At 35.5% G+C, this 26,303-nt stretch overlaps 1 protein-coding gene across 3 annotated transcripts; it reads left to right on the forward strand.

Annotated features, from left to right (window-relative positions):
- The first annotated feature begins 17 nt into the window (after nucleotides 1–17).
- On the forward strand, nucleotides 18–20,287 carry Aasdh (Aminoadipate-semialdehyde dehydrogenase). 3 transcript variants are annotated; one of them, XM_019060687.2, is made up of 11 exons: nucleotides 18–161; nucleotides 2,084–2,315; nucleotides 3,146–3,487; nucleotides 6,443–7,011; nucleotides 7,794–7,870; nucleotides 8,538–8,835; nucleotides 10,142–10,844; nucleotides 11,597–11,757; nucleotides 12,600–12,757; nucleotides 14,188–14,454; nucleotides 15,137–20,287. In XM_019060687.2, the coding sequence occupies exons 1-11, from the start codon at nucleotides 158–160 to the stop codon at nucleotides 15,545–15,547; spliced, it is 3,222 nt and encodes a 1,073-aa protein (XP_018916232.2). In that variant the 5' UTR covers nucleotides 18–157; the 3' UTR covers nucleotides 15,548–20,287. The 3 variants fall into 3 exon arrangements, with proteins under 3 accessions (XP_018916232.2, XP_072157202.1, XP_018916233.2); XM_072301101.1 differs by lacking the exon at nucleotides 18–161 and adding an exon at nucleotides 244–455; XM_019060688.2 differs by lacking the exon at nucleotides 18–161 and adding an exon at nucleotides 244–455 and having other exon boundaries at nucleotides 3,186–3,487.
- The last annotated feature ends 6,016 nt before the right edge of the window (nucleotides 20,288–26,303 follow it).

Below are 26,303 nucleotides of genomic sequence, written 5' to 3' on the forward strand. Positions count from 1 at the left end.
GTCGGCTGTCACATATCTTTTTGAGGTTAAAAATTGTATTTAACAATAACATAACCTCAAAAATGTCACACTCGGTGACTTGTGTTGTCCTGACGTTCATGAAGAAACTCTTTTAATTTTACTGAAAATGACATGTTTTTCCCAGTGCTAAAGTCAAATGGGTAAGAGAAGATCCAATACTTTTATCCTTTACCTTTCAGTTTAGACACTTGATTTCCTTGTTGTATACAATATACATACCCCTTTTCCCAAGAGCGCTTTCAGTCTACAGTAAATAAGTTTATGCGCTTTTTAAGAGTGTGACAGAAGATCAGCTTTCTTCAATTTAATATTGAAGATAAATACAAGAATCAGAATGGCTGATCTCCGATCACACTCTGGAAGTGGATGAAGTTTTTTGGCAGGAACTGCGCTCGATATCACTCAATATTCATACCGATGGTAAAAGTGCAGAAGTGAGTATCTCAATTTTTGACAGTTTTGAGTTTCAAACGTGTTGTTGAAGATGTCATCTATCTGCCAGCAAGAGACTATAATAGAAAAAAATTCGGGAAGTCACCTAAAACCGCAGAGCTTTTTTAGCGTATCTCAGGCTAACAATAAAGAGGAATGTAGACAGTTTTTTTTACTCTCATGGTAAATCGTGTTTTCCGAGATACGCACTTCTGCACTTGGAAGTGCTAAAATTTCATTGAAATATGGAGTCCATGCCAAATAAGGCAATCAACTTTTAGCGACAGAAGATCCGCAACTTTGCTTCATATATTTACTTCACATGTTAAAGTGACATCAGACACTCTTCTGTTGCAGTCTAGAAGCGCATCAACTTATTTGGCATGGACTCTAGCAGGTATTTTGATTCTCAATCAGTTCTCAATTATGGCATAGCGGTCTATGGGGATGCCAGTAGCAACATCCTTAAGCCAATCTTAAGACTTGAAAGAAGGGCTATAAAGACTATATTAAACCTACCCCAGACTTATCCGTCGGCTGAATTATGCGACCTAATGAATGTGAAAGGTTTTGACGAGCTGTGCAAAAGAGAACTGAAAAGACTAATACCACAATTCCAAACAGAGCCACTCCCACAAAAAGAAGTAAAATATAATTTTAGAAATTTTAGCCAAGTAAGAGTTGAACAACCCAGATTAGAAGTCTAGATTAGAAATCTAGTCTCTAAGCGAAACGTTGGGAATACAGTTAAGTGCACTACTTAATTAACCAAATCAATCCTAGAGTAAACTCACAAATAGTAAATAATTCATTGTATTTTCAAGAACAATTGGATTGCACTTTGCAGGGGGGAGCTAAGAGCGTTTCAGTGTTGCTAGATTTTTGCAACTTGTTTCTATTTTTAGCGAAGAATGTAAGTTGCACAATCCTGGCAACAATGGAATTCTCTTGGTTCCTTTTTGCAAAGTGCAATCCAATTGTATCTAACTAATTTTTGTATCCAACTATTTCTGTAATACAAATTTTAAGCTGGTAGGTGAAAGCAAAGGAAATCAGAACGAGGGCCTAGCCAACCTTTAAATTTAACCCAGATAAATTATAAAGTAAAAAGCAAATGTAACCCATTTATATACAAATTTCTTTATTGTATTTACCATAGAATACAAATTCAAATTTAAATTAAATATGTAAAACTGACTCATCCATACGAGTTAAACTCACGGATGAGTTAAGTTGATCGTAACTATTTTTGTACATTTTAAACTGAAAGAATTAAATAAATTGAATTGAATTGAATGGAAATTTCAACAGTTGCTTTGTGGTAGTTTCTATGGACTAAACTGTTTAATAATAATAACCTCACGTTGCTTTCACCTCAGGGAGAAGATGGGAAATCTCTTTGAAAAAGTAATCATTGCATCTAATACTTTAATAGGAAGCTGTACAAAAATTTAAAAGAAATTTTTTACGTTGGGTTTGTGTTTCACCGCCTCTAGCTCCAGCATTCTTGGAGTAACATTAAGCCAGCAAAATATAGTCCCTTTAAAAAACAACATGCAAGTGAATTTAAACATTTGTAGAATTTTTTCTAACCACAACTTTTTCTTCTGTCTTTCTGTTTGATTTTCAGAGTTATTCCACCGTTTTAAAAATATTTCTCTTGAGTTCCCTAAACGCGATGCTCTCATTTGTTTTGATGGAAGAAGAACGACTCTTTGGACCTATGAGGATTTACTTGAAGCCTCTTCAATTGTTGGTCAATTTTTGGAACACTGCTTTGACTGCGATCAAACCAAAACAACAAAATTTATCGCTATTGCATTCACAGATCAGGATGCGATTCATATCGCACTGTCATTGGGGTATGTATCATCATAGTATCTATTGCTTTTTCAATGGAAGCATGTGGTGAATGAAGGAGACGTAATATTGTTGAAAAAATAGAATAACTAGTGATTTTGAACAAAATGTGTCTGCATAAGTTGCAATTCACATAATAATATTCAGATTTTCAAGACAAAAAGCAGTTATTGGTAAATTTATATTAAGAGGACAAATGAAAAAAGAAGAAATAATGTACTTTTTCTCCATCAAATTTGTTAGTATCAGAGCTCCATTGAAAGGACCCAATGAGATCACTGATTGTCAGGTATCTGCCTAATGAGGATACTTTGAGGTCTTGGAAAGTTATTTGGGAAAATAAATGCAAAAAGTGAGGTTCGAGTTTTAAAAAACTCTTACAAAATTAGTTATTATATCAAAAAAATTATCCAGGCAGAGTTTAAATAGATTTGGTCCCCTTTGCAATATCGTATCCTCTCAATGAAGGAGTTACCGAATACATTTAAGTTTTTCTTCATTCCAGTAAGCTTGACTAATTAGGTTCCTATATTTTCAACTGACTGATTTAGTGGCCGTACCTTTCAATGCATCAGCTTTGACTTTTACCATTCTAAAGCGTGGCATAAAGAACAATACAGGAACAGCCCTTTTGTTTTGGGTAGGACCACTTTTATCAAGTTTCAAAAATGAAGTTGCCATTACATCTGCCTATGACTCCCCGAATTCTTGGACCATTGATCTCTAAAAGTTCCTCAATCATTCATTATCATCATTGTCATTTCGATCTCTTTTTCAAAATAAATTTTTCCACTTTGTTTTCTGGGACTTGAATTTTATTATGACTTTACAGGGTTCTGAAGAATGAGTCAGCATTCGTTTTCATTCCACAGTCTGAAATTTCTGCATCATTTTCAAGTAACGGCTGTTGCAATAAACTGGGAGTGCAGTATATTTTTATGGAGCTTCTTGAGGATTTAGAGGACCATTCAGACTGCCGTTTTCAAGTTATTCACAAGTTTACTATTTTTTGCAAAAATATTCTTCTGTGCAAATGGAACGGAGAAAAATGCATCGTAAGTGATAGTCAGACGGTTCCCTTTGTTTATGCCATGCAAACCTCCGGCACCATGGGCAGTAAGAAAATTGTCCGTGTAACACAAGATTGTATTCTACCCAACATTGATGATTTCAAGTAAGTTTTCCCTTGGAATAGTTTTTATTTCTTTATTTACAGCATAAGGGCTGAATGACAAGTATTAAATAAAAATAAAATTAAGAGTAAATATGTTCGTCTCTCCACAACTCGGGGTATTTCTCGAGAAATTTGTTCAAATTATGAAGGTTCTTAATTGGAAAAAAATTTTAAAACAATAAAAAAAAATTTCGATTAAAGTACCTACATAACGAATTTCAATGAATTAAAATCCAAAACTTGAAGACAAATTATTTTATTTTTATAAAAAAAATATAACAAATTATTTATTCCAATTATGAATCCGAAAATTGTACCAAAAATATATATAATTAAAATTTTTCAGAAAACTCGAATTTGTTTACTTGTTGACAATCTAACAAAGCTTAAAAATATTTATACATATACCAAGTGCAATCAATCAGCGTCAAATCGGAGAGGGATTGAGTTGTCTTTTTTTCTGTTAATAGGGGGAAAGTTATATTTACTTTCAATACTTCATATTGCAACAGGAATTACTCTCTTTATTTTGAAATATTGAGGGGCCCTCCACAAAATTGAACCAATATTTTTCCTAAGGGCCCAAGTGCCAAAATCAAAGTTTAGAGAAAATTGAAAAAATTGTGCCATTCAGTGTGCCCTCAATCTTTTGAGCCTAAAAATACCAATTAAACCTAAGCTCAAAAGATAGAATGCATGCTGAATAACACTCTTTTTTCCATTTTCCTCGAAACTTGAATTTTGATGCTAGGGCCCCCAAGAAAAATACCTGTTCAATTGCCTCTCATTTTTCGCATCACAGAGGGGAGTAAAGTACATTACACTTGCATTTTTCTCTCAACCATAGAGAAATTGTCCACGGAATTGGCATTTGTTTCAAATTAGAGAGGCCAGAATCAGAAACAACTGTGGACGAAATCTGTATGAAACTTTGTGAATATATTGGTTTTAAGAATTCTCTAGTAGATTTTTTTGAAGTGCTGCCGTACCCGATTTTAATACTGATTCATATTCCCATATAAAACCCCATCTTCCGTAATTCCTCTGTGTGTTATTCTAGTTTGCATGGGAAAGCAAATACTAAACAGCTTGAAAACACTCATAAAATTTCATCAAACATTTGTTTTATGAACCATGAGCACATGCATGCGAAAATTGGCCTTGTTGGAGAAATTCTTCTTGCAGACACGGCAGAAAGTTTCTCCAGTGTGACACTTTCTGTGGTCTTGAAGATGGCGGTAGTTCTTGTAACTAGCACCACAGATGCGGCAGGTGTGAGGTCTTTCCTTGTCCAGTATGAAAAACTCCTGAGTAAACAGGTCCCTCGAACCTAGAAAAAGCACAAAATTAATAACAGGTTCACAATGCCGACTGCCTGCACAGTATTTGCTTTAATGCAATTTTAGCCCCATAATTGAATCAGTGAGAACGAAAACACACCAACTCGAAAAAATGAAAATGATCAAGACACACACCAAACTGCATATTAGGTGAAGAGGTTAGTCTAAGAAAAATATTTTTGGTGCCTAAAAGCAAGTACTTGAGGAAACTTTAAATGTTTAAGTTGGGACAGATACGGTAACTTCAATGACTTTCATGAAAATTGTCTGTCCTTAGTGAAAAGTGACCATTTTCAAGTTACCGAGATGGTGTGTTTTCGTTCTCACTGATTCAATTGTGGGAAAGTCATGTAAAGATGCCAAAATCTCATGACTCTACAGTTCAGCGTGATATGAGCTAATGAGATACAGAGAGGCTCTACCAAGTGTTACCATTTCAATTTTAGTCCTTCTAGATATCTTTCTTTCTGCCTAAATTCTTATGTCCGCAAGGGAGCATCTACAGTGAACTATCAAACAACTATCTTCCCAAAAAGAATTTCAAGAAGAAAAAAAGAAGGAAATTCAAGAATATTCTTGACTTGTAGAGACAATCTGAAAATGAAAGTAGAGCTTTCAAAATTAGTGGGAATGTAGGAGGTACCGACAAATTTTTTTCTTGCCAGTCAAAATTTCTCACAGAACATCAAGACAGGGGTGTCTACAGGTCCGGAATTTTCGAAAAGTGCGGAAATAGTACTGATTTTTAAAGGACAGTCCGGGACTATTAGAAAAGTGCGGAAATTCCACATGTAGGTCCGGAATTTTTTTTTTTAATTTTTGTCGCGATTTGAGGGAGATTTTCAAATTTTTCGAATTTCGTCAATTGTAGGTACTAAAATAGCACTATTTTTTCTGGTAAGGAGGTACTGAATTTCTTGGGAATGCATTGGAAAAGTACCTTAAAAGTACTGATTTTTGGCCAGGCTGCTTTAGTAGACACCCTGCAAGAGCATATTTAAAAATTCTTAAAATCAACTAACAAAGATTTTGACATCCCTTCACTCCAGCACTCAACTCATCTTAAATTAAAGTTTTTATTCAAATTACATTCTACATAAATTGAAGGGTATTACAGGTGAAGCAGCCGAGCGATTTTTTTTTTTTTTTTACTCTGCAAAAAACCAGTATGAAATCCAAAAATTTCATTGAAGCTTAGGATAGATACATTTTTAAATAAAATATTAAGGGGGAAATGAGCGCCAGCACTCAGTCTCTGTGCAAAGTATATGCACCTCTAGAAGAGTTTTACATGACATGACCAAAACTCCAACTTCTCAAAAAAATTCACCAAATCCTCTGCCCTCAACGCCCTTTGATTCAAAGAGGACACTTTTGTGCTCAGAAATTCACCTCGCTCAGGCAGTTAAGTAAATCTTTTAGTGGCCGGTTTGAAGAAGAAGAAAATTGTTCTCAATCTTATAAGCCGTGAACGTAACTATGTAAGCTCTTTGCTCTTTTGCCCTATTCTTTCAGCTTGTTTAATACCTATGATATTTTTTGTCAAAACTAGTGTAAAATGCATCATTAACACCACCTGATCCGATTATTGACATCATTTTTCTACTTTTTACAGGAAACTTTTCAGCATAAATGAACACGATTCTGTACTCCTCTCCGCACCCCTCACTTTTGATCCAAGTATAGTTGATATTTTCCTTGCAATTACAACAGGTGCTAATGTGATTATTCTTGGAAACTCCATCAAAGCTCATCCAGGACTTTTACTGGATACCTTATTTCCCTCACAAGATTTGCCGAATGTGTTGAAAGGTCACCAACTGTCCATTCTCCAAACTACTCCATCTTTGTTCCGACGATGGACTGGGCCTGAAATTCGTGGCAGAATATTGAACGACGAGACAAAATTAAGAGTTCTTGCCCTTGGTGGTGAAGAGTGTATCTCCTTCAACATTTTACAATCGTTCAAATCGCCGAAGAACAAAACTGAGATTTTCAACCTTTATGGTTTGACCGAGATGTCTTGCTGGGCTTCTTATTCAAAAATCTCTTTTGATGAAATTTATGATGGAGCAGAGGACAAAATCCCACTTGGAATTCCTTTGTCTAGCACATACTGGAAAATTGATGTGGATAATGAATACTCTGACAGTGCTGGAAATAAAATTAGCGAATTGATCTTAGGTGAGTGAATTTATTTATCTTCTCAAGTTTCCATCTCATGTTAGGGCAAAAAAGCAACTCTCAATTTAAAAGTCGCAAATATTTGTTGCAAAGTTATATCCATATCATTTTGGAGGAAAAAATTGTACAACTATGCAAAATGTACATTTCAGGGTTTTTTGCAGCCTGGGACACCTGCGAAAATAGGGAATTTACGGCAATCTGGAAAAGTCAGAGAAAAAATCTAAATGGCCAGCGAAACCGAATAATTTCTGTCTTTGAGGTTTTTGTTTTAATGAAGACATTAAGTTTTTAAGTGTACTGAAAATGAATATTTGTTTTCCATTTTAAGGTGAGACAATATGATGAGCATCTCTCGTGGTTTATTCTTTATTTTTTAAATAAAGAATTAGTTATTTCTTAAGTCAAGAACTTTTTAAGAATACTCGAAATTTTGATCATTCAAATTTCTAATGGATGGTCGGTCAACTCGTTACCTTCTGGCTAAATTATCACAAGCATCATTTATGGTTGAACGCTATGTTGCCGAACATTTGAATATTGTTCTAATTTTTTCTTTTAAACTTTAACACTTGCTGTCCTGTAAATTTCAGGGACTAACTTTGATGACAAAATAGGTGAAATAGGATGACAAAAAATTAGGTAAACATTTCTGGTGATTCTGTTTGTTAATATAGTTTGGCAACACAGTGCCTAATCACAAATAGCGCCTGTGATACTTTGCTTGGAAGGTGAGGAACTGTCACTAAATTTCGTCTGACCTCTTGTTTAAATATTTTTAGGTACACAAAGTAGATTATGCTTCGTTAGTGATGAGACATCTTGCCCCACAGAACGCAAAACAGGCGATTTAGTGAAGGTGGGTAATTTTTGTGCGACAGTCTTTAATTGCTTCATTGAACAAAAATTTTTGCCAATTATGATAGAGCTGAAAAAGTCTCAGTTGATTGATCTGATTTCATTTATTCCCCCCAGAATGGCTCTAGATGTTTCTCTATGCATAGATTGCCTCTATATCTTTTGTTTATGAGTCATGTGATTTTGGATTTATAGGAGAAGCGAAGATGCAACATAATTCTTAACAAATTAGAAGCCAGGATTTTACCAGGTGACTTTGTTGCTCATCAGTTGAATGGCATTTAAGTGGGAACTAACTCAATTGCAATATTTTCAAAATTTTGCATCTTCATCATTAACAAAGAAATTCTTAGAATAGCAAAAAAATTTCTAATTTAAAGGAGAATGATCTAGAGTATTCTATTACTGTACATATTTTCACTATTTTTTGTAGCAAAAAGAGGTTGCCCGATTTTGAAAACACTGTACTGTAATCAAGCCTTCTGTTAGATTGAATCCATTCTAAGTAATTTCATCAATTAATATAATCAAAGTATTCAAAAATATGCTTCATTGAATCTTGTTTCAAGTTTTGAATCCATGACAAATGACCATCTAACTAATCCTGAGGTTATATTTTTCTCTTTACAAATGATGCTTTAAAACCGTTCTATTCGTTCTTTTTTCAGGTTTCACAGGGACATTTTTACTTTTATGGCAGGAAAGATCGGTTCATCAAATTTTATGGCATCAAAGTAAACTTGCAAGAAATTGAAGATAAAATGAGCCAATGCAGTTCAGTTGCTGCTTGTTATTGCATTCATGAACCTGAATCGAACATCCTGTATGTTTTGTTTTCTTCAGATTGCAGCGGAGACCAACATGAAATTTCAAAAATTCGATCCCATTTTCACCATACCTTTGGACGTTTTATCCCTCCATTTTACCGCCTAATTTTGGTTGATGAAATTCCAGTGACAAATAATGGTTTGTAGGTTTTCTTTCTTTCTTTTTTTATGATTTAATTTGTATTTATAATTTTTTACTTTAAATGGAGAATTTGCACTTAAATTTTTTATTGCTTCATCTAAAAGTGCTTAAAGGACTGATTTCACAGTATTTTTTATAATTCTCTTCTGACATGGGAAATGCTTTAAAAATATTTTTAAAAGTGAGAAAATGCCGCCTAGTGACTGGCGGAATTTCCCATTTAAACTTATGTATTTTAGTAGAATCGGTTATTTTGTCATATCTCCTCTAATAATTGCTCAATTAATGAATGAAAGGTATCTCCGTGTTCAGTTCACTCAGTAGATTCCACTTAAACATGAAATTCATCAAATTTCAGACCCTTGCAAATTCTTCATTTTGTCTTTCTTTTGCTAATTTTATACTTTCACCTAATCACACTTTAAAAACCTGAGAGTTAAAGAAGCTGTTCGCATGATTCCGTAATTCTTCAAGTCATATAATTGAGTTGAATACACTGCTTGCTTTAAGCATGACATTTTTTATTTTCCAGTGGGGCAAATTTTATTTCAGCATAGTTATAACAATTACACAGTAATCATGGAAGGCAGAATTGATAACAAAAGTATGAATTCATCACAACAACATGAAAATAATTGTTCTCAAATCAATCTGAAACCTAGAATTTAAAGACATCCATAGAATTTATTTGCGAGGGTAGCACTAGTGTTTTTCACCAAAACTTTAAAAATTCTGGATTCTTTTGTGCTTCCTTATTTCATATGGCAATGACAGACATGTTTTGAGATTTTTCCCTTATCTTTAGTCGGCACAAACTCATTGATAAGCAACATCAAGTTTAATGACTGCTGAAAATGAGAGGACACTATTTGAAATTAATCATAGTGCACATTCAGTAACTTGGTCCAGAATTGTTTACAAGGTTGAAGTTTCAGTAGAAATATTACTTCACTGTGAAAATCAACACCTTATCATAAAGACCTCAATTAGAGTAGGATTAGTCGGACTCAGAGGCGGATCCAGCAATTTGGCAACACTGGATTTCCTCCATGTAAATCTACGCTAAATAATCGATTCTTGTCGGAGCACTTGGCCCCTCCAAGAATCGATACATTTTCATTGGTTTAAATGGAGAAAAGGCAATGTTGCCAATTTGCTGGATCCGCCAATGGTCGGACTCATACTTTTTGAGCGGAGTATTTACTCTTATCTCTTCCTTTCCAAATCCTTTAAACTGTTTTCTAAGAGCTTGAACGTTTCAATTTTCAGTGTTTTGCTAAAAACTTTATGTTTTTTATGTCAGGTAAATTTAATGAGGAAGAAATGCGCAGGAAATTGGTTTCTAATCAAAGCAACCAACAGAACCTGGAACCTTCCAAAAGAGTGCTGGAACGATTCAAAGATACATGGCTATCACACGGCTTAGAAACGCAAGGAGGTTTCAAAGATGTTGGAGGAAGTTCTTTGATCGCAGTTGAATTAACATCTACCTTGAATCATAATTTGCCAAGAAAGACTCGGTTCAAGCTTTTAAATTTACTCTTGTCAAATGGATCCTTCATTCAAAGCTTGCGGTTACTGAAATGGTTATTGTGGAAACATCACAGGAAAAAACCTCCCGGAAAATTTAAAAGTTACAAGTACAAATACTCATCCTGGTTCCTTCAACTGCAAAAACATGCATTCAGAAAGGGTAACTTTCACCTCAGAGCTAGAATATTAGGTGACTCTCAAAAATTCTACCTCAAAGTAATTTACTCGAGATCAACAAACAAGAAAACATTATTTAAGAGAAATTGTAAAATTTTCAGAGATCGATGGAAATCCTTGAAGGCTTCAGATGTCAGTTCAGTCATCGCGAGAGGTCTTCACTTAAACACTAATTATCTAGCTCAAATAAAAACACCTGAGTGTGCAAACCTCAATAAGCTAAAAATCAGCATCATTTGGAAAAAAGATCTCTTGTCATGTGTAGACAACTCTCCATCGATATTTCATAGTTCCAGGTAAATTCATCAAAGTTCTTTTTCCTTTTTTTTTACACAGAGACAATATCTAACTTATCATTTATCAATAAAACAATTTGAAAGTTGTCCGTTGACAGATAACTTGATTTTTGAAAAATTGATCCACTGTAAACTTTTCTATGAAAACTCTAGGTGTAACTCAAGTTGGATGATGTTTTATTTTCAAATTCAGGACGTTTGATTTTGTGCATCAAGAAGTGTTAATAGAAGCTGCTTTCACTAATTTTTATTGCACAAATCATGTTTTTTGTGAAATTATGATAAAAAATCACAATGCATAAATTTACAGCTTGTCTTGTGGCCTATCACAGCTTTTTTGCTGTGACCAACATAATCCCCCTCTTGCTTACAAAACAATGATTTCGCTAGTGTTTTAACTTCATAGTAAAATTTGGAAGCCAGTTAAGTAGCCAAGAAGTCTAATTTCAAGGCGTCGTTCGCAACTTTTCAGGAGCCACAAGAACTTTCTATATTTCGATATTGATTCGACTCAAAAACTTTCACAAGAAGGAAGGTTGCAATGGAAATCAATGTTGTGCTAATTTTTCAGGCACCTTGTTTGGTGCAGCATCCTTTATTTTCAGACATGCAGCCTAATTTTTAGGTGTATCTGACGTACACCATCTTGTGCAGTTAGAATACTGCCTTTTGCAATAGCTTTCGTTCCTCAACTTTCTTTTTCACTCAGTCCTTTGTAAAATACGCTTATTTTATTCTGATATAATTTTTAGATGCAGCAGTCATTTAGTGATCTCATCTCACCACGGGTTGTTTGCCACTTTGGACGGTTTCTCAGGAGATCAAATAGCGTCCTACAACTTTTGTTCAGATTTAGTTTCATCTGCTTGCGTTTCGTCTTCTCCAATGAGTTCAGAAAGTTTCTCCTACATTGGTTGGTTCCGTCAATTTTTTATTGCCCTTCTTCAAAATATTTAAGTATATACAATTCAATGGTGAAATTAAAAAAAAAAAAACACATATCTTAATTGTGGTGCTTCAAATTTTCTCCTTTTTTTATTCTTGTAGGAAACATTGCGGAGCGTTTCTGCACAAAATTTTCTGAGGATATTTTTGAAAGGGGCAGAGAAATTCCAATTAACTTTGTGTACTAATGATGATTATGTATTTTTCAAAGAAATAAAAAGTCGTATGAAGTCTGCATCATTCAGGATTGCCATATTGTTTGATTAAAATGGTTGAAATAATAATCGAGCTACAAGCCAAAAATAAATTAAACAAATAATTTTTCAAACTACATAGAGATGAGGAATAATAAAAAAACTTACAGGAAACAAAACAAATCAAAACAAAAGTTTTGACCGGCAACAACTGCGGTCTTCGTCAATGCTACAAGTGGAAACATTAGGGAACATTTATTTCTCATCTCTATGTAGTTTTAATTATTATTTGTTTAATTTATTTTTAGCTTGTAGCTCGATTATTTTTTCAATCATTTTACCATGTTCTACGGAAGCGAACCAAATTGGCATTAAAATGTATTGTTTGATTAAATGTGGATATTTCATGTGGGTTTTAAATGGAGGAAATAGCTGATTTTTTTAGCAATAATACTTGAACAGCCTCTGAAGAGCATCTGACTAAGTTCTTTAATGTGTACGCTCCCTGTTCAGTGCCCATTTTTACAACTAAGCATCAGGAAAGATGAGCCTGATAAGCGTAAATTATTGAAGTACATGTACCTTTTGCTCTGACTTTCTCCCTACTCTCTTCCAGGTTGTTTTGATGGCCGATTCTGCAAAATTAACAATCTCACTGGAAAAATAATCTGGTGTTTCAAATCACAGAGTCTAATCAAATCACGAGCACTTCAAGTGGCCCAGACTGTTTATTTCGCCAGTTATGACTTATACTTGTACTGTTTGGGGCAAGAGGTGAGGAACATTTTTGACCTTTCACAAAAGAATTTTTAAAATATGTATGAATAGAGAATTCGCTTTCTGATTGTGTAATTGAATCGACGTATGCCAAAACGTACGATGTCCAAGACTGTGTCTCAGAATTTGAGTGGACAATTTCTTTGTAACTTAATGACACAAGATGATTTATGCCGTAAGGAATGTAGAAAAATTTTTATATATAATTCTCTAAATCTAATCAAACGTTTACAAAAGAGATCGATCCTATTCATCAGTGTTATGGGGCAAAAGAAACCCACCGCAATTATGAAACCCTGTATTGGACAACGGACGTTTTCGCATACGTCGATTCAATTAGTGTCACAGCTTTGAGGAATCGACTGGGCGATGTTATTTGGTTGACAAGAGCAGAGGCACCTGACCAAAATGCTACATCACGGCTGAAAATAGCGGCATTGCGAAGGTGTTTAGAATCTGAGATTAGTGAATTTTAATTTATGAAAAAAAACCTGATGGAAAAAATCGGGTCTGGCATGAGGGGCACAAAAAGCATGATTTTGCTTGGGGTGCCAATTAGAGCATCTGTATAGGAAGAGTGCAGCTATCTGTATTATTCTAATATGAGAAAGTTTTGCTGCTTCTTGATTGGTTTACGAGTTGTAGGCTATCATGAGGCTCATACAGTCATACGTAACGGTATAAAACATTCTTTGATCAATGGGCTTCAGGAAATGTAAGCCAACCCTCTCAAGGAAAATACTCAATATGTACTTTTTCTAGTATTCTGTGTTTAAATCAATCCAATTGGAATTAACATGCTATTATGACCTAAAATCAGTTCAAAACTTCTTTTATTACTAGATAATAACATTATTTATGAGAAATTTCATTATAATTTCACTAATTCTGTGTAAAAGGAACTCAATGATTGTGTGATGTCACCATCTTATTTTATCGTATCAGCCTCTCTTTTACGACGAATGAAAAAGCGACACACAAATGGCCCTTCTCTCTATATACGTGGATACTATAGTATCAACTGTGAGGGTACCAAAATGCCTTGTGTTTTTTTTTCTTTTTAACGCATCACTGTCTATCTAGAACTGACATAGAGTTCTAGAACAAACATAGAACAAGACTTGTTGGTCCTTAGAAGATCATCCCTATACTCACCATGCTTTTCTATTCTGTCTCTAGTCAAGTATCTGGACAAGGAGGAGGGACGAAGCTGTTTGCCAGGGTGATGATCGAGGAATTTTGTGCAAAGAGGGCTTTTCCCTGTCACACTGTTTTAGAATCTCCACCTTAACATCTTTTTTATGAGGGAACTGCTGGATCATCGAATTTGAGATTTTTGCTTCATTAAATTATGAAAAATACTCATCGAAAACATTTCATAGAAAAATATCAGACAAATAAATTCAATATTAATCATTTGTTTTCAGACTGGCAATTTGAAATGGAAGTTATTCGTCGGCCACAAAGGTATTCATTCTAATTTACTCCTCCTCAAACGGCTTGGCTGTATTTGCGTCTGCACTCTAAGTGGCCATGTTCATATTGTCGACATTTGCAGACGGAGAATCAAGTGGACACATGAAATGCTCACACCAATATTCTCTTCTCCTTGCTACTTTGAGGAACAGGGGCTGTTGCTGGTGGCATCCGTCAAAGGGTGCTGTGTTTGTTTCCAAGCAGATACAGGAGCCAAGGTAATTTTCTATCACTGCCTACAATGCTCTTCTTTTCTTATTATTTCCACGAGTTTAAGGGAAATCCGGTTCTCTCAACCGTTCATAGTGCCTCTTTCTGTCCTCATCCAGCAACTTTTCGCCGATCAACAGTAAAAATACTGAAATACGCACCCCTGTTTGTGATGTTGCAAATCTCTTGTCTCATTGTACTTCTATAAAGCAGATTTAATCATCTGTTTTTGTGCTTAGTTTCGTTTTATACTTTAAGTTTCATACCCTCTAGAACATTTGCTGGAAATTTCATGCAAAAACCGGAGCAGTATTTTCTTAAAAATGTAGAAAAAGAGCAGAAATTTTCAAGTACTACAATCGAGATCCATATAGTGCTGGATGTTCACAGTCAAAATAGGCTGATAGTAATTTTTTTTTTCTTTTTGGCATAAATCCAAAAAACTAGTTTGTAACGTACCGGGAATTTTATGGAGTTTTTTGAAGAGTCCTTGTTTTCAAAAACTACATACAGTGTTCACCATTTTTAATGGAACGGCCATAACTTTGTATTTCCATGTGAATGTCACAGAGGAAGATCCCTCCTCCAAGTTTATTACCAAGTCAGAATAAGAGTGCAAAGAAGAAAAAAGGAGAAAAAAAAACTGTGATGATAATTCATTTTCTTTGTTTTTTTTTGTGTGTGTTCCAGCTTTGGTCTTTTGAGTTGAACGAACCAATGTATGCTGACATCGTAAATGAACCCTGCAATGGTGTTGAAAATGTGTTATTATGTGCAACGCAAGAAGGAACTACAGTTTGTTATGTGATCACCAAAGACGCTCCCATCCAATCATGGAAAATCAAATTTGGTTGTAAATATTTTGCTTCTCCATTTATTTTTCCCTTACAATATGACAAAGTAACTGGTCATAGTTTGTTTGCAACGATTCTAGTCAGCACCAATGGAGTTCTTAAATTACTCTCTCTTGATAAAGGAACTGAGTTGGGAGAATTCGCTCTTTCTGGGGATGTTTTTTCTTCACCTATAGTCTATCATGATATGATTTTTATCGGTTGCAGAGACAATCATGTTTACTGTCTGAAAATTGGAGAGCATTGAAAAAGAATTAAGGACTAAAAGAAACAAATGAAAGGGGAGAATATGATGCATTTATCCTGACTTTATATTCGCACTGAAAATGAAATACATGGACTTAGTTAGTGGGCAGTGGCTATTTCACTCGTCATGTATCGCTGTTCAATAATTTTAGTGTAAGCAGACATATGACTTTGTCTACTTCATGCCAGGGTGGTGCAATGTGTCAAATTGTTTCTTCCAATCAAATATAATTTATTTACATATTTATTTTTTTTTTTTTATAAAAAAAGTCTATTCACTGTAAAATTGAGCCGGTGATTTTTTGTAAGTAAAAGAGATAGGGAAAAACCAATGGAGCATCTTTGTTTGCATAAATATTTGAAAAGAAAACATTTTCAATCAAATTTCAGAAGAAGATCTCCTGTTATGATAACGGCTGATATGAGTTGATAGACTCCATTTAGTTTTGAGGCATTTATTACATGAAGTACATAGTAGTAATTCTTGGATATCGGTGTGTTTTGCCGAGATGTGCCGAGAGAGAATCTGAGCCGAATTAAACGTCCCTGCGCAATGGGGGCACTGGTATCTAACTCCAATTAGTTGAACATTTTGGACTTGCATTCTACCAGAATTTGCATCAAATGCTTTCAATGAAGAACCTGTAAAATTGATAAGTATAATTCCTTTTTAGATACAATGTCTTAAAGTAAATGGATGCCCATGAGATCTTAGTCAGTTAAACTCGATACAGATTGTCTCTTTCCAGCAAGATCATTACAAGAGCCATCCTTTATTCAAAAAATGCTATTGATGATTCTGGCCTCCTTGATACTTTTACCAACAAAAAAAAAATAGATTTTTGTCACATAAAAATCTGTAAATAAAATAAGAATGGACACAGTTGAGAAAAGTATATATGGGTCTCCAGCGCCTTTACGACTTTAAATTTTGAACCAAATCTTCTGCTATCGAATACGAAAAATCATGGAGAATTTAAGTTTCATGTTGACCAGCTTCTCGAAAGAAAAATAAAATTTCTAAGGAAGTCTGCATAGTACCTGTAGTAGATTCGATCGACAGACGCGTTGGTCGGCGGTGACGGGGACTTGATGCAACTATTTAAGCTTGTTGGATGTCCGTATCGGTCCGACTGAAGTGCGAAACCACGTATCTCCATTGCGGTGTTTCAAAATTTCCGTTCTTAATTCATCTCTTCCATGAGAAACAATCCAAATTTACGACTTTAAGTTTTGAACTAAATCTTCTGCTATCGAATACGAAAAATCATGGAGAATTTAAGTTTCATGTTGACCAGCTTCTCGAAAGAAAAATAAAATTTCTAAGGAAGTCTGCAACGTCGCAAATGGAGAAACGTCGTCTCTCATTATGCCCGAAAATATGTATGTATAAAATTGAAGGCATCATGACTGGCCTCTCTCAACTTATATTCGTCTGTAACGATAAACAATGGGACGCACTTGCTACGGCGCCTTGATACAACTATACAACCTCGACGGATGTCCGTATTGCGTTCAAAAAATTGAAGGCGTTTTGACTTCCTACGCATTATACCTGTAACTGATTCGATCGACAGACGCGTTGGTCTGAGGTGACGGGGACTTGATGCAACTATTTAAGCTTGTTGGATGTCCGTATCGGTCCGACTGAAGTGCGAAACCACGTATCTCCATTGCGGTGTTTCAAAATTTCCGTTCTTAATTCATCTCTTCCATGAGAAACAATCCTTTACCCAAGAAGTTTTTCGACTGATTCATTTTTTTTTGGTTTTATATGACTTCTAGATTCAGAGAGAAATGTAGGTATCACAAATGCTATGAAAAAGGGCTGCAACCTCTCACACTTCCTCCATGATCATTTTAGAATAAAGTTCACCAATGCTAGGTTTCATCGATTTTTTTCTTCTCTTTTTGAATCTGTAATTTTTTACGAAAGTATGGAGCATACGTCATTTCTATGTGCAACAATTCAAATTGAGATAAAATTTCTAGCTGTTTCAAATCAACTTTTTGTATCGTTTGTTAAGTTGAAATCTTGGTGGATGTGATATTCTTTCCAGCAGAGAGTGTCAATACCTCCTCATATTGTTCTCATACATTTTAGATTTTTCATTTTAACTCTTTAGTCTCACGCAATCCAGTACATTTTTCAACTTTCAGTTTTATCCTTCAACAATCTTCAGTAATGTCCCATAAATTTAATGACTAGACTTGCAGCTGATACCTACATAGATTATAGCCAACCAATCACGCGTAGCCTTGTTGTCTCACCACCCGTGAGACGTCAGCAAGAATATATAAGCGTGGGTTGCCTAAAAATTGAGGTCTTATTCCATCTTTCTGACCCGTGACTTATGTCCCTCGCTTTACGGTCTTTTTCCAACTTGTAGACCCTAGCATAGAATAAAGAGACTAACTGACGTAGTCTATTTATTCTATGACCTTAGACCTGTACTCCTTCACGGTCTTTTTCTCCCGAGGTCTTGTTCCTTATTCAGATCTCTGATACATCGTGCATTTTCCATACACTGTGCAACTTATAAACTTGTGTGACAATTAATTTCATTCTTTTGTAAAATCTAAGGTATCTAAGTTCATTACGAATACAAACAGACATTCCGCGTCAAAAATTGTGTTTCTCTTCATTTCATTCACCGTATCGTAGTTAGTTGGATCTACAGATCTAAAAATCCAACTGGTGCCGAACATTTTTTATTAAGAACAATTAAGTATCGAAACTCACATCATATTCGTTACATGGTGCTTCAACCATATTCGTTACAGAGAGTGATGCCAGAAAAAAGTCACAAGGTTTTAACAAAGGAAATAAAAAACAAGACACTATTCCTTAAGTTTTCAAACGAGGGTCAACAGAATTTTACTTGACTTTAACCGAATACAAAGACTGTAGGTGCATTCGGAAGTACAAAATAACGTAATTTTAAGTAAATAAAGTCAAAGTTTCACAAAGTCTACTATGAGAACAGGGTAAGAAAAACAACAGAAAGTCAAAGTCACTATCAGGACCAATAAGGTTGCTTGTGAGTCAGGAGTTTGTGGTTTTGCAGAGATTGCTTCGTTGCGAATGTTTTTTGGCACTCTTCGCAGTATGTTTCGCCTGTGTGAACTTTCCTATGGTTGGCTAAATTAGTGCGATGTCTGTAGCGTGCACCACAAGTTTCGCATACCCATGGCTTCTCTTTTGCATTGTTGGCTAGAGTTTGCGAGGTAAAGTGTTCTGAAAACATCAAATAATGAACACCATGAACATCAAATCAATTATTCTTCAAGAAGATCGAATAAGACTGATGCTCTTTTTTTGTACGCCAACCGGAGGTAATGGTAAGGCTGGCTAGTTCGTAAGGTTAGATCTTTTTTTAAATTAAATGCACAGCTATTCTTCTGAAACCTTTATTTGAAATAAACATTTGGTTAACATTGTGAAATTACTTATAAAATGGTTGAAGTTGAGAAAAAAAAGAAAACTTAAACTTAAAATTCTGTCAGAGTTGAAAAGTCAGTGCAACACGTAAAGATTCACAAGAACCACACAGGCAATTCTGCTGTATGAAGCAAGAGTGCTGTAACTCAATCATAGATTTTTCTATTTTTTTGTGACAAGATAGTTTAACTGGCAAACTAGTGGACATGAAGTTCTTGAACTTTCTGGAAGACCTCGTGTCACTACTTTTTATATTTTTGTTAAAAAAAAAATAAAAGAAGAAAAACGAAAGAGAAAAAAATTGGTCCACGGTGATTAGGTCAGAGAATCTGGTTTGAAAAGGAATTGTAAGATCGGGAGTCAAGTTACAGAATTCATGCTTTGGACGTCAGTAAATCACAATATCAAAGAACCTCATATTACATAACGGCCTAATTTTTTGGTACACCACATCCTTCTATCTAAAGTCTACTATTATAATCTTTCCTATGCACCTTCACCATACAGGTATTTGATTGGACTGTTCTCAAACACCACAGTGGCCGCGCCATAATTCAAAATTCAACAAAAGGATCTGAGTTTACTTTTTGCAAAGTTCTGTAAAATACATAATTTGATAACTGACAAAATGTTTTTTGTTACTTCAGTCTGAAGCGAATTTGCCATAAAAAATTCAACAAAGAAACCTGAAAAAATGTAGTCTATTCTCTTGAACAAGTACATATAATGAATTTTAAAATGAATTATTACTCTAGGTGGTAAAGTTTCTCTGGAAAGTGCCACCAAAATAATGAGGCATCCATGATGGTGACTATGTCTTGTGCCGCATCATATGTCTCTGATACGACTGGACGGTCGCAAAAACTCTAAGACACAAATTGCAGAATGTATCACCCGTATGTGCTTTTTTGTGATTCGCTAGATTTGATGAGTGAGTATAAGAGGCTCCACATACATTGCAAACGTGTGGTCTGTGGTTCATTGCCATTGCAACTGTAATAAAAAATCAGGAAAATATAAGCATCATATAGTAACGCTAATTCAGCTGAATTTTTCATTTAAATGACTAAAAAAAAGCAGAAGTGTTAGAACTCAAAAAGTCAACTTTAGGTTTTTTCAGATTACCTTAAAATTTGAATCAGCATTATCAAACAATCTCAAACATGCACCTTGCAGCAATATTACTGAGATATTTTGGTGAATCCTCTCTTATGGAGAAGAAACAAATTGTCGACTTAATGTGTAATGATGTGTATAAAAGAGGTATTTAAAATAAACGTTTCACTTTGCTTTGTAAAATTGTTGGTCTGTATTCTTCAAAATAATACAAAAAACAAGCAAGAAAGTTCTATACATTGTTATGAGAGAAGCGCTCAGCTGTCAGTCTGCGTTTAAAGTGAAAATTACAATTTTTATCAATTGATGGCGCATCGGAGGTTGTGAAAAAATCTAAAAAGAACTCAGCTGAAAAGAGACGTATTAATTTTTGCAATCACAGCATTACCATAACAACATTTTCTATGTATGGGCGTTTTTAAGTTCCCCGAAGAAGATGAGCACCAATGAGAAAAAAACTCGCCGATATGAAAATTTCAAAGATCAATTTTGAGAAAACTACCCTACCATTAAACCAATAAATTATAGAAAAAAGATTACTGTCCTCCACGGTTCGATATCAGAAGCATTAAATAAAGGTATCACACATTAGTCTATTCTAAATATGTGAGGCGCTTATCCGGTGCGATCCAAATGAGCCAGTGCACCATTTGATAACATTGCCACTAGTACACTAAAATTCTAAAGAAAGGTTGAAATCAATAAGCGCTCCCTATCAGCTGAGCGCTTAAAACAAGGAAAGAGCTTTACCACACAAAGATGGTCAAATTCCTCATTCATATTTAAAAGATTAACTTTAAACAAGCTACACCTGATGAAATAACTTACATTGAATGTGAAGAGCAAAAAAGAGGAATGAAAAAAGTAATTCTAGAAAAATACAGAATTCAATCATTGTATGAATAATAATTACTTTTAAAATGATTAAAAACGTCAATCAGAAAACAAATCATCGCCATTTTTTTTTTTTTTTTTTTCGGTTACAAAATAAGCTTTTATGTATGACAGGGAAATCATTCTCAGGGGGCACGGTGAAGTTTTGGCAAAGAATTGAAGGGAAATTTCCCCTGGAAACAAATAAATAAATTTTTTTTAAATAAATAAAGAAGGACTCATTTTTATCTCTGCATATGTAACGAACCCATTCCAACTCTCACCAAACATAACTGAGTGTTTTAATGTAGTTTAGAAACAAATGATAAGAACAATGGTGATGGTCGAAACTTTTCCAAAACAAAGCATCACTTTAGGCATATTTTGTGAGCACTGATCATGTGCATCCGGAGATTGAACCTCGTTGACAGGGTCTTTCTGCAGAGTTGACAGTAAGTTTCACCCGTATGGGTTTTTCGATGGGCACGCAAACTGTCCGCATTTTTGTAGCATGCTCCACAGTCAGAGCATGAAAAATTTCTCATACCACCATGTTCAATGACTGTATCCACTTGCTCTGAAAAAAAGAATCGTCAAGTGTCACAGTGCTGTGTTATGAAATTTTTCAACAAAGTTACGCCAAAAATTGTGAAGAAATGTAAAATATTCCGAAATGCAAGAACGCTGACGCAAACACGTTTGAAAAATAATGCTCATTCTATAATTTTCCAGTATATTTTTAAATTTATTATGAAATGCAATTCGAATACACGAGGCTGTTAATAAAACACATCCCATACAGAAATGCTTACATTAGCTAAACTATCAAAACAAATAAATTTACGAAAAAAAGGGCTTCTGCGATTGCTCAACACAACTATAATCGGCCAGTTAATATCTCCTATCCCTCCTCTATAACCGATTGAGCGCAGGGGAGAATTTCTTGAGTCTAGCACTATGGTCCAGAATTCAAGAATAGGAAGAAATAAGTCGGATAATGACTGAAATATCACGAAAGTTTCGTGACTGCTGTATTTTGAGTTGCTAATTTCGAATTTGATGTCAAATTGCCTACATTTTAACACCCTGACTTACTAATTGTGGGCAAGTTTTTGCGAACTGCGCAAAAGCGCACTGACGCCTACAAACCTAAAGGGATACTTCAAGCATTGCGCAATGCGTGCAGTATCTCTTTAGGTTTGAAGGCGTCCGTGCGCGTTCCCGGCGGGGGGCGGGTGGTGAACGATTTCTTGCGGGGAGAGCTCCTCGGCGGTGGAACTCGTAAACCGTATAATTTTTTTTAAAAGTTTTTTTTTTAAATTTTTGACTTTTAAAATTACACACTAGTCACGTGAAGTAATTAGTGAAATCTCAACGCTAGATGAAGTGTTAAAAGGAAAGGTGGGTCGTGCGCCATGCGCGCTGCGGACGGCTCATGAGATTCTCCCATGTGCTCTGTCGCTCTGTGACAAGCTCATTCCAGTTTTCTGGTTAAATGAAACAGTAACCTCTGAGACAACTAGAGAAAGTATGAAAAGAGCGTAGATGATGGTTGAAACGCTAACAGAACAAAGGATTCAGGAGGAAATAATATCATGCTCGTTTCGAATGTGCCACTGGAGGGTAGACCTGAGGTGAAAGATCCTTCCGCAAAGTTCACAATAATTTCCTTCAGTTTCATGGGTCTTACGATGAACTTGTAAAAAGGCTTCATTTTTGTACAAGTTACCGCAGATGAGGCACGTCAATTTCTGCCGCATAGCTGATAGTTCTGAAAAAAAGAATTATGAAGTTTATTGGTGGCGTGCACCAAAGTTTAAAACGTTAAGCGTTGCTAAAAATTTTGATTTGGGAGCTAAAAAATTAACTGAAAGATACCTGTGGAAAAAAAAGAAGTTTTCTCTAAATTCCCGAGAAAGCGTTCCAGAGGAGGAGTTTTCCCTGTGCGTGATTCGAGAGAAAAGGGAGGAAATCCATGGTTTCCTTAACATGGCCTGGATTTGTTACATTGAGTTAAATGACTCTATTTTGCGATTGAGAACCACAATTCTGGCTCTGTTTAGAAACAACGTATGTGCCATTAGTTTCCTTGTGCACATAAGACATTACGTGGCGAGTGTGTGAGTCAGGGTTCCCAGCTAATTTTGGAAAAAAAAATCCCTGACTTTTCCAGGTTTTCTAGGTCAAAATGAAAATTTTTCCAGGCCTTTTTCCGTGGAAAAAACTCAAATAAATTGCCTTAAAAGAGACGGCGCGCGCATTTTTCGGTTTTTGTAAAAAGTCCTCTATTTTCATCAATTTTTGATCTGGTTCAGCTTTTTTTTTTTTTTTCTAAGAACCAGGCCAGGATAGTATCATAACACGAATGAAATCACAAAAAAACTTAAAATGTGTTGGAAAAAAAAATTGGCGAAATAGTCCAGTCAATAGAGCACATATAGGGGCTAAGTAGAGACAATTTCTGAGGAAACTTTCTGAATTACTATTCCTATGTATTTTTCATCGCTGAATCCGAATTTCATATTTGCGAACAGATCTGAGGCGAGCCAAAGCCGCCATCTTGAAAAAATGGCCGAAATTTGCGTTTTTCGGCCAAAAAACCGAGATAACTCGTATATCATGGAAATTATGGCATAAGTAGTTATTTTCTAAATTAAAATACATAAAATTTCCATTAAAACGAGTCCAAGATGGTTAAGATCGGATGATAACAAATGCCGTTACAGCGTTGCAAAGTTTCAGGCAATTATTGAAGTTAGCTAGGCAATTTTCGTAACTCTCCCTGCAAAAAGAGAGTTTTCAAGGCAATTAATCATTAAATCGTAGTAAATGTAAGTATGAATGATAAAAGGAGTGCGATTTTGAGTTATTAACTTTCAAGAACGGCAGTGGATGGTGGGGGGGGGGGGGGGCGTATAAGCGCAGATGCAGGGTCCTTCGTTCCTCCCCCATTTTCATGGCCCGGGTGCGACCGGTCGGCCTTCGTGCTCCGGGTTAGAAGTTCCATTATTGTAATCTTCCGTCGCATTTCCAAGGCGCAATGATACAACTATTTGAACTCTCCGGAATGCGTGAAGTATCACGCCACATTTGAAGGCGTTCTCAAAACAGCCAAGTTCCGATACCCAGATTATCGTTTAGCGTACTTCATATTCTTTTGTTATATTCCGCACCACTTGTTTATTTTTAATCCTCGTATAAAACCACCCATTTGCTGAATACACATCTGGCTGGAGCGTACTTAAGCTATGCATTCACGACTGCAAAAATGTTATTGGAAATCGAAAAGGCCAGAGTGTATGAAGAATATTTCAATTGTGATCTTCCGTCCCATTTCTAAGGCGCAATGATACAACTTTTTGAACCCTCCGGAGTGCGTAAGGTATCACTCCGCGTTTGAAGGCGTTTTCAAAACAGCCAAGTTCCGATACCCGGATAATCGTTTTGCATAATTCATATTCTTTTGTTATGTTCCGTACCATTTGTTTATTTTTAATCCTCATATAAAACCACCCATTTGCTATATACAGTTCTAGCTGGAGCGCACTTAAGCTATGCATTCACGACTGCAAAAATGTCGAAGGAAATCGAAAAGGCCACCGTGTATGAAGGCTATTTCAATTGAGGACACCGCACCAAGGACATCCTATAACTGGAAACCTCGTTTTGAGAAAAACGTATTTAAATTGGGCGCTTCTGGGTACCAGATGCGCCCTTTCCAACCGTTCGACTCCCCCGATGTAACATGTACTATACTACATGCCCTTTTGCCTTATGGGTAATGACGCCATTCTGGTACACCCGGGAAAATTTGATTTTTTTCTGCATCTGGTATTCGTAAAAGTTTTCGTGAAATGTTTTGCTTTTAAGCATAACAATCTCGCACGAACGTATTACCTGGTTAAAGTATTTTAGGGCCTCCTAATGCTTTAAATACTTATATCCGAGGCAGTACTTTCAGATCGATTTGAAAATATTACGAACAGTCACGTGATCTCTTCATTTTAGTGACGTATTACTGTGCTACTTTGTGATTGGTTCATTTTATTGGCGCAGCATCGACACGTCAGCTGTTTGCGGCATTGAGCGGAAGGTTTAAGGTTATGTCATGGACCATGAGAATGAATAAGGACCCCCAACTCCAGTTAGCGGAGACATTAGCGCTGCCTATATTTTCATCCATGGCCGATGTCACCGCCGCACAGTGCGGCACTCCGTGGACAAAAATCGAAAAAGTCATCAAAAATTTTTTTTTGAAAACGCACAATTTTTCTTGATATTCATGGTGAGGAACGTTTTTCTGACAAGGAATGATAGTTTATTTGTGATTTTCATTCGTAGATCACCATGGATAAGCGGGAAAAGTTGAAGGAAAAATCTCGGGAATGAACTTCCCCATTGAAAACATATGGGGAAAAGACAAAAAACTTAAAATGACTTTTCTCGAGAAATACTCAAAATACTCCTAGATGTTAACATTTTCTTATTCCTTATGTATCCTACTTTGATCGTGCCAAAGGGTTTTCCTATGTTGCTGCTAATATCTTTGTTATAAGAAGTTAAAGTTTGGGTATTTGACGTTGATTTTACATTGCTAACATAGGGCTGATTCGAGGTTGCCAACTTTAGATGGACTTTTCTCGAGAAATACGCAAAATACTCCTGGACGTTAACATTTTCTTATTCCTTAGGTATCATACTTTGACCGTGCCAAAGGATTTTCCTATGTTGCTGCTAATAATTTTTTTATAAGAACTTTAAATTTGAGTAATAAGTGCATGCGTGGATTTTACATGGGTAGCATAGGGCTTATTCGAGGTTGCCAACTTCAAATGGACTTTTCTCGAGAAATACGCAAAATATCCTGAGATATTAGCATTTTCTTATTCCTTATATGTCCTAGAATGACTGTGCCAAAGGATTTTCCTATGTTGCTGCTACTTTCTTTGTTATTTGAAGTTAAGTGTTATGTTTTCAACCTAAAATGCATCAATTTTTGAAGGCGGCAACATAGTATGGGTTTTCCCATGCGGGAATTCCCAAATCCCACTGGACAGCGTTCATGGTAAACAAAACAAAACATATCTTGTGTTTTGTTCGTCTCGCTTATCAATAGATACAATCGTATTTAGCCAATTTAGCTCAAATCATGTGCATGTGCCGAAGTAAATTCGCTCAGATTTAGCGAGAAAATTGTGATCCATTTCGTTCAGTTAACCGGAAGTGAAACATAGAATAGCTAGCTCTAGAAATGTGTGTCTTGGGTGCAAATAAGTACTTGGAGATTCGTGGATTTCGTTGTTCATTCTTAACCATGGTAACAAAT

This window comes from Bemisia tabaci, chromosome 5, assembly GCF_918797505.1.
Source record: "Bemisia tabaci chromosome 5, PGI_BMITA_v3".
Classification (NCBI taxonomy): Eukaryota; Metazoa; Arthropoda; class Insecta; order Hemiptera; family Aleyrodidae; genus Bemisia; species Bemisia tabaci.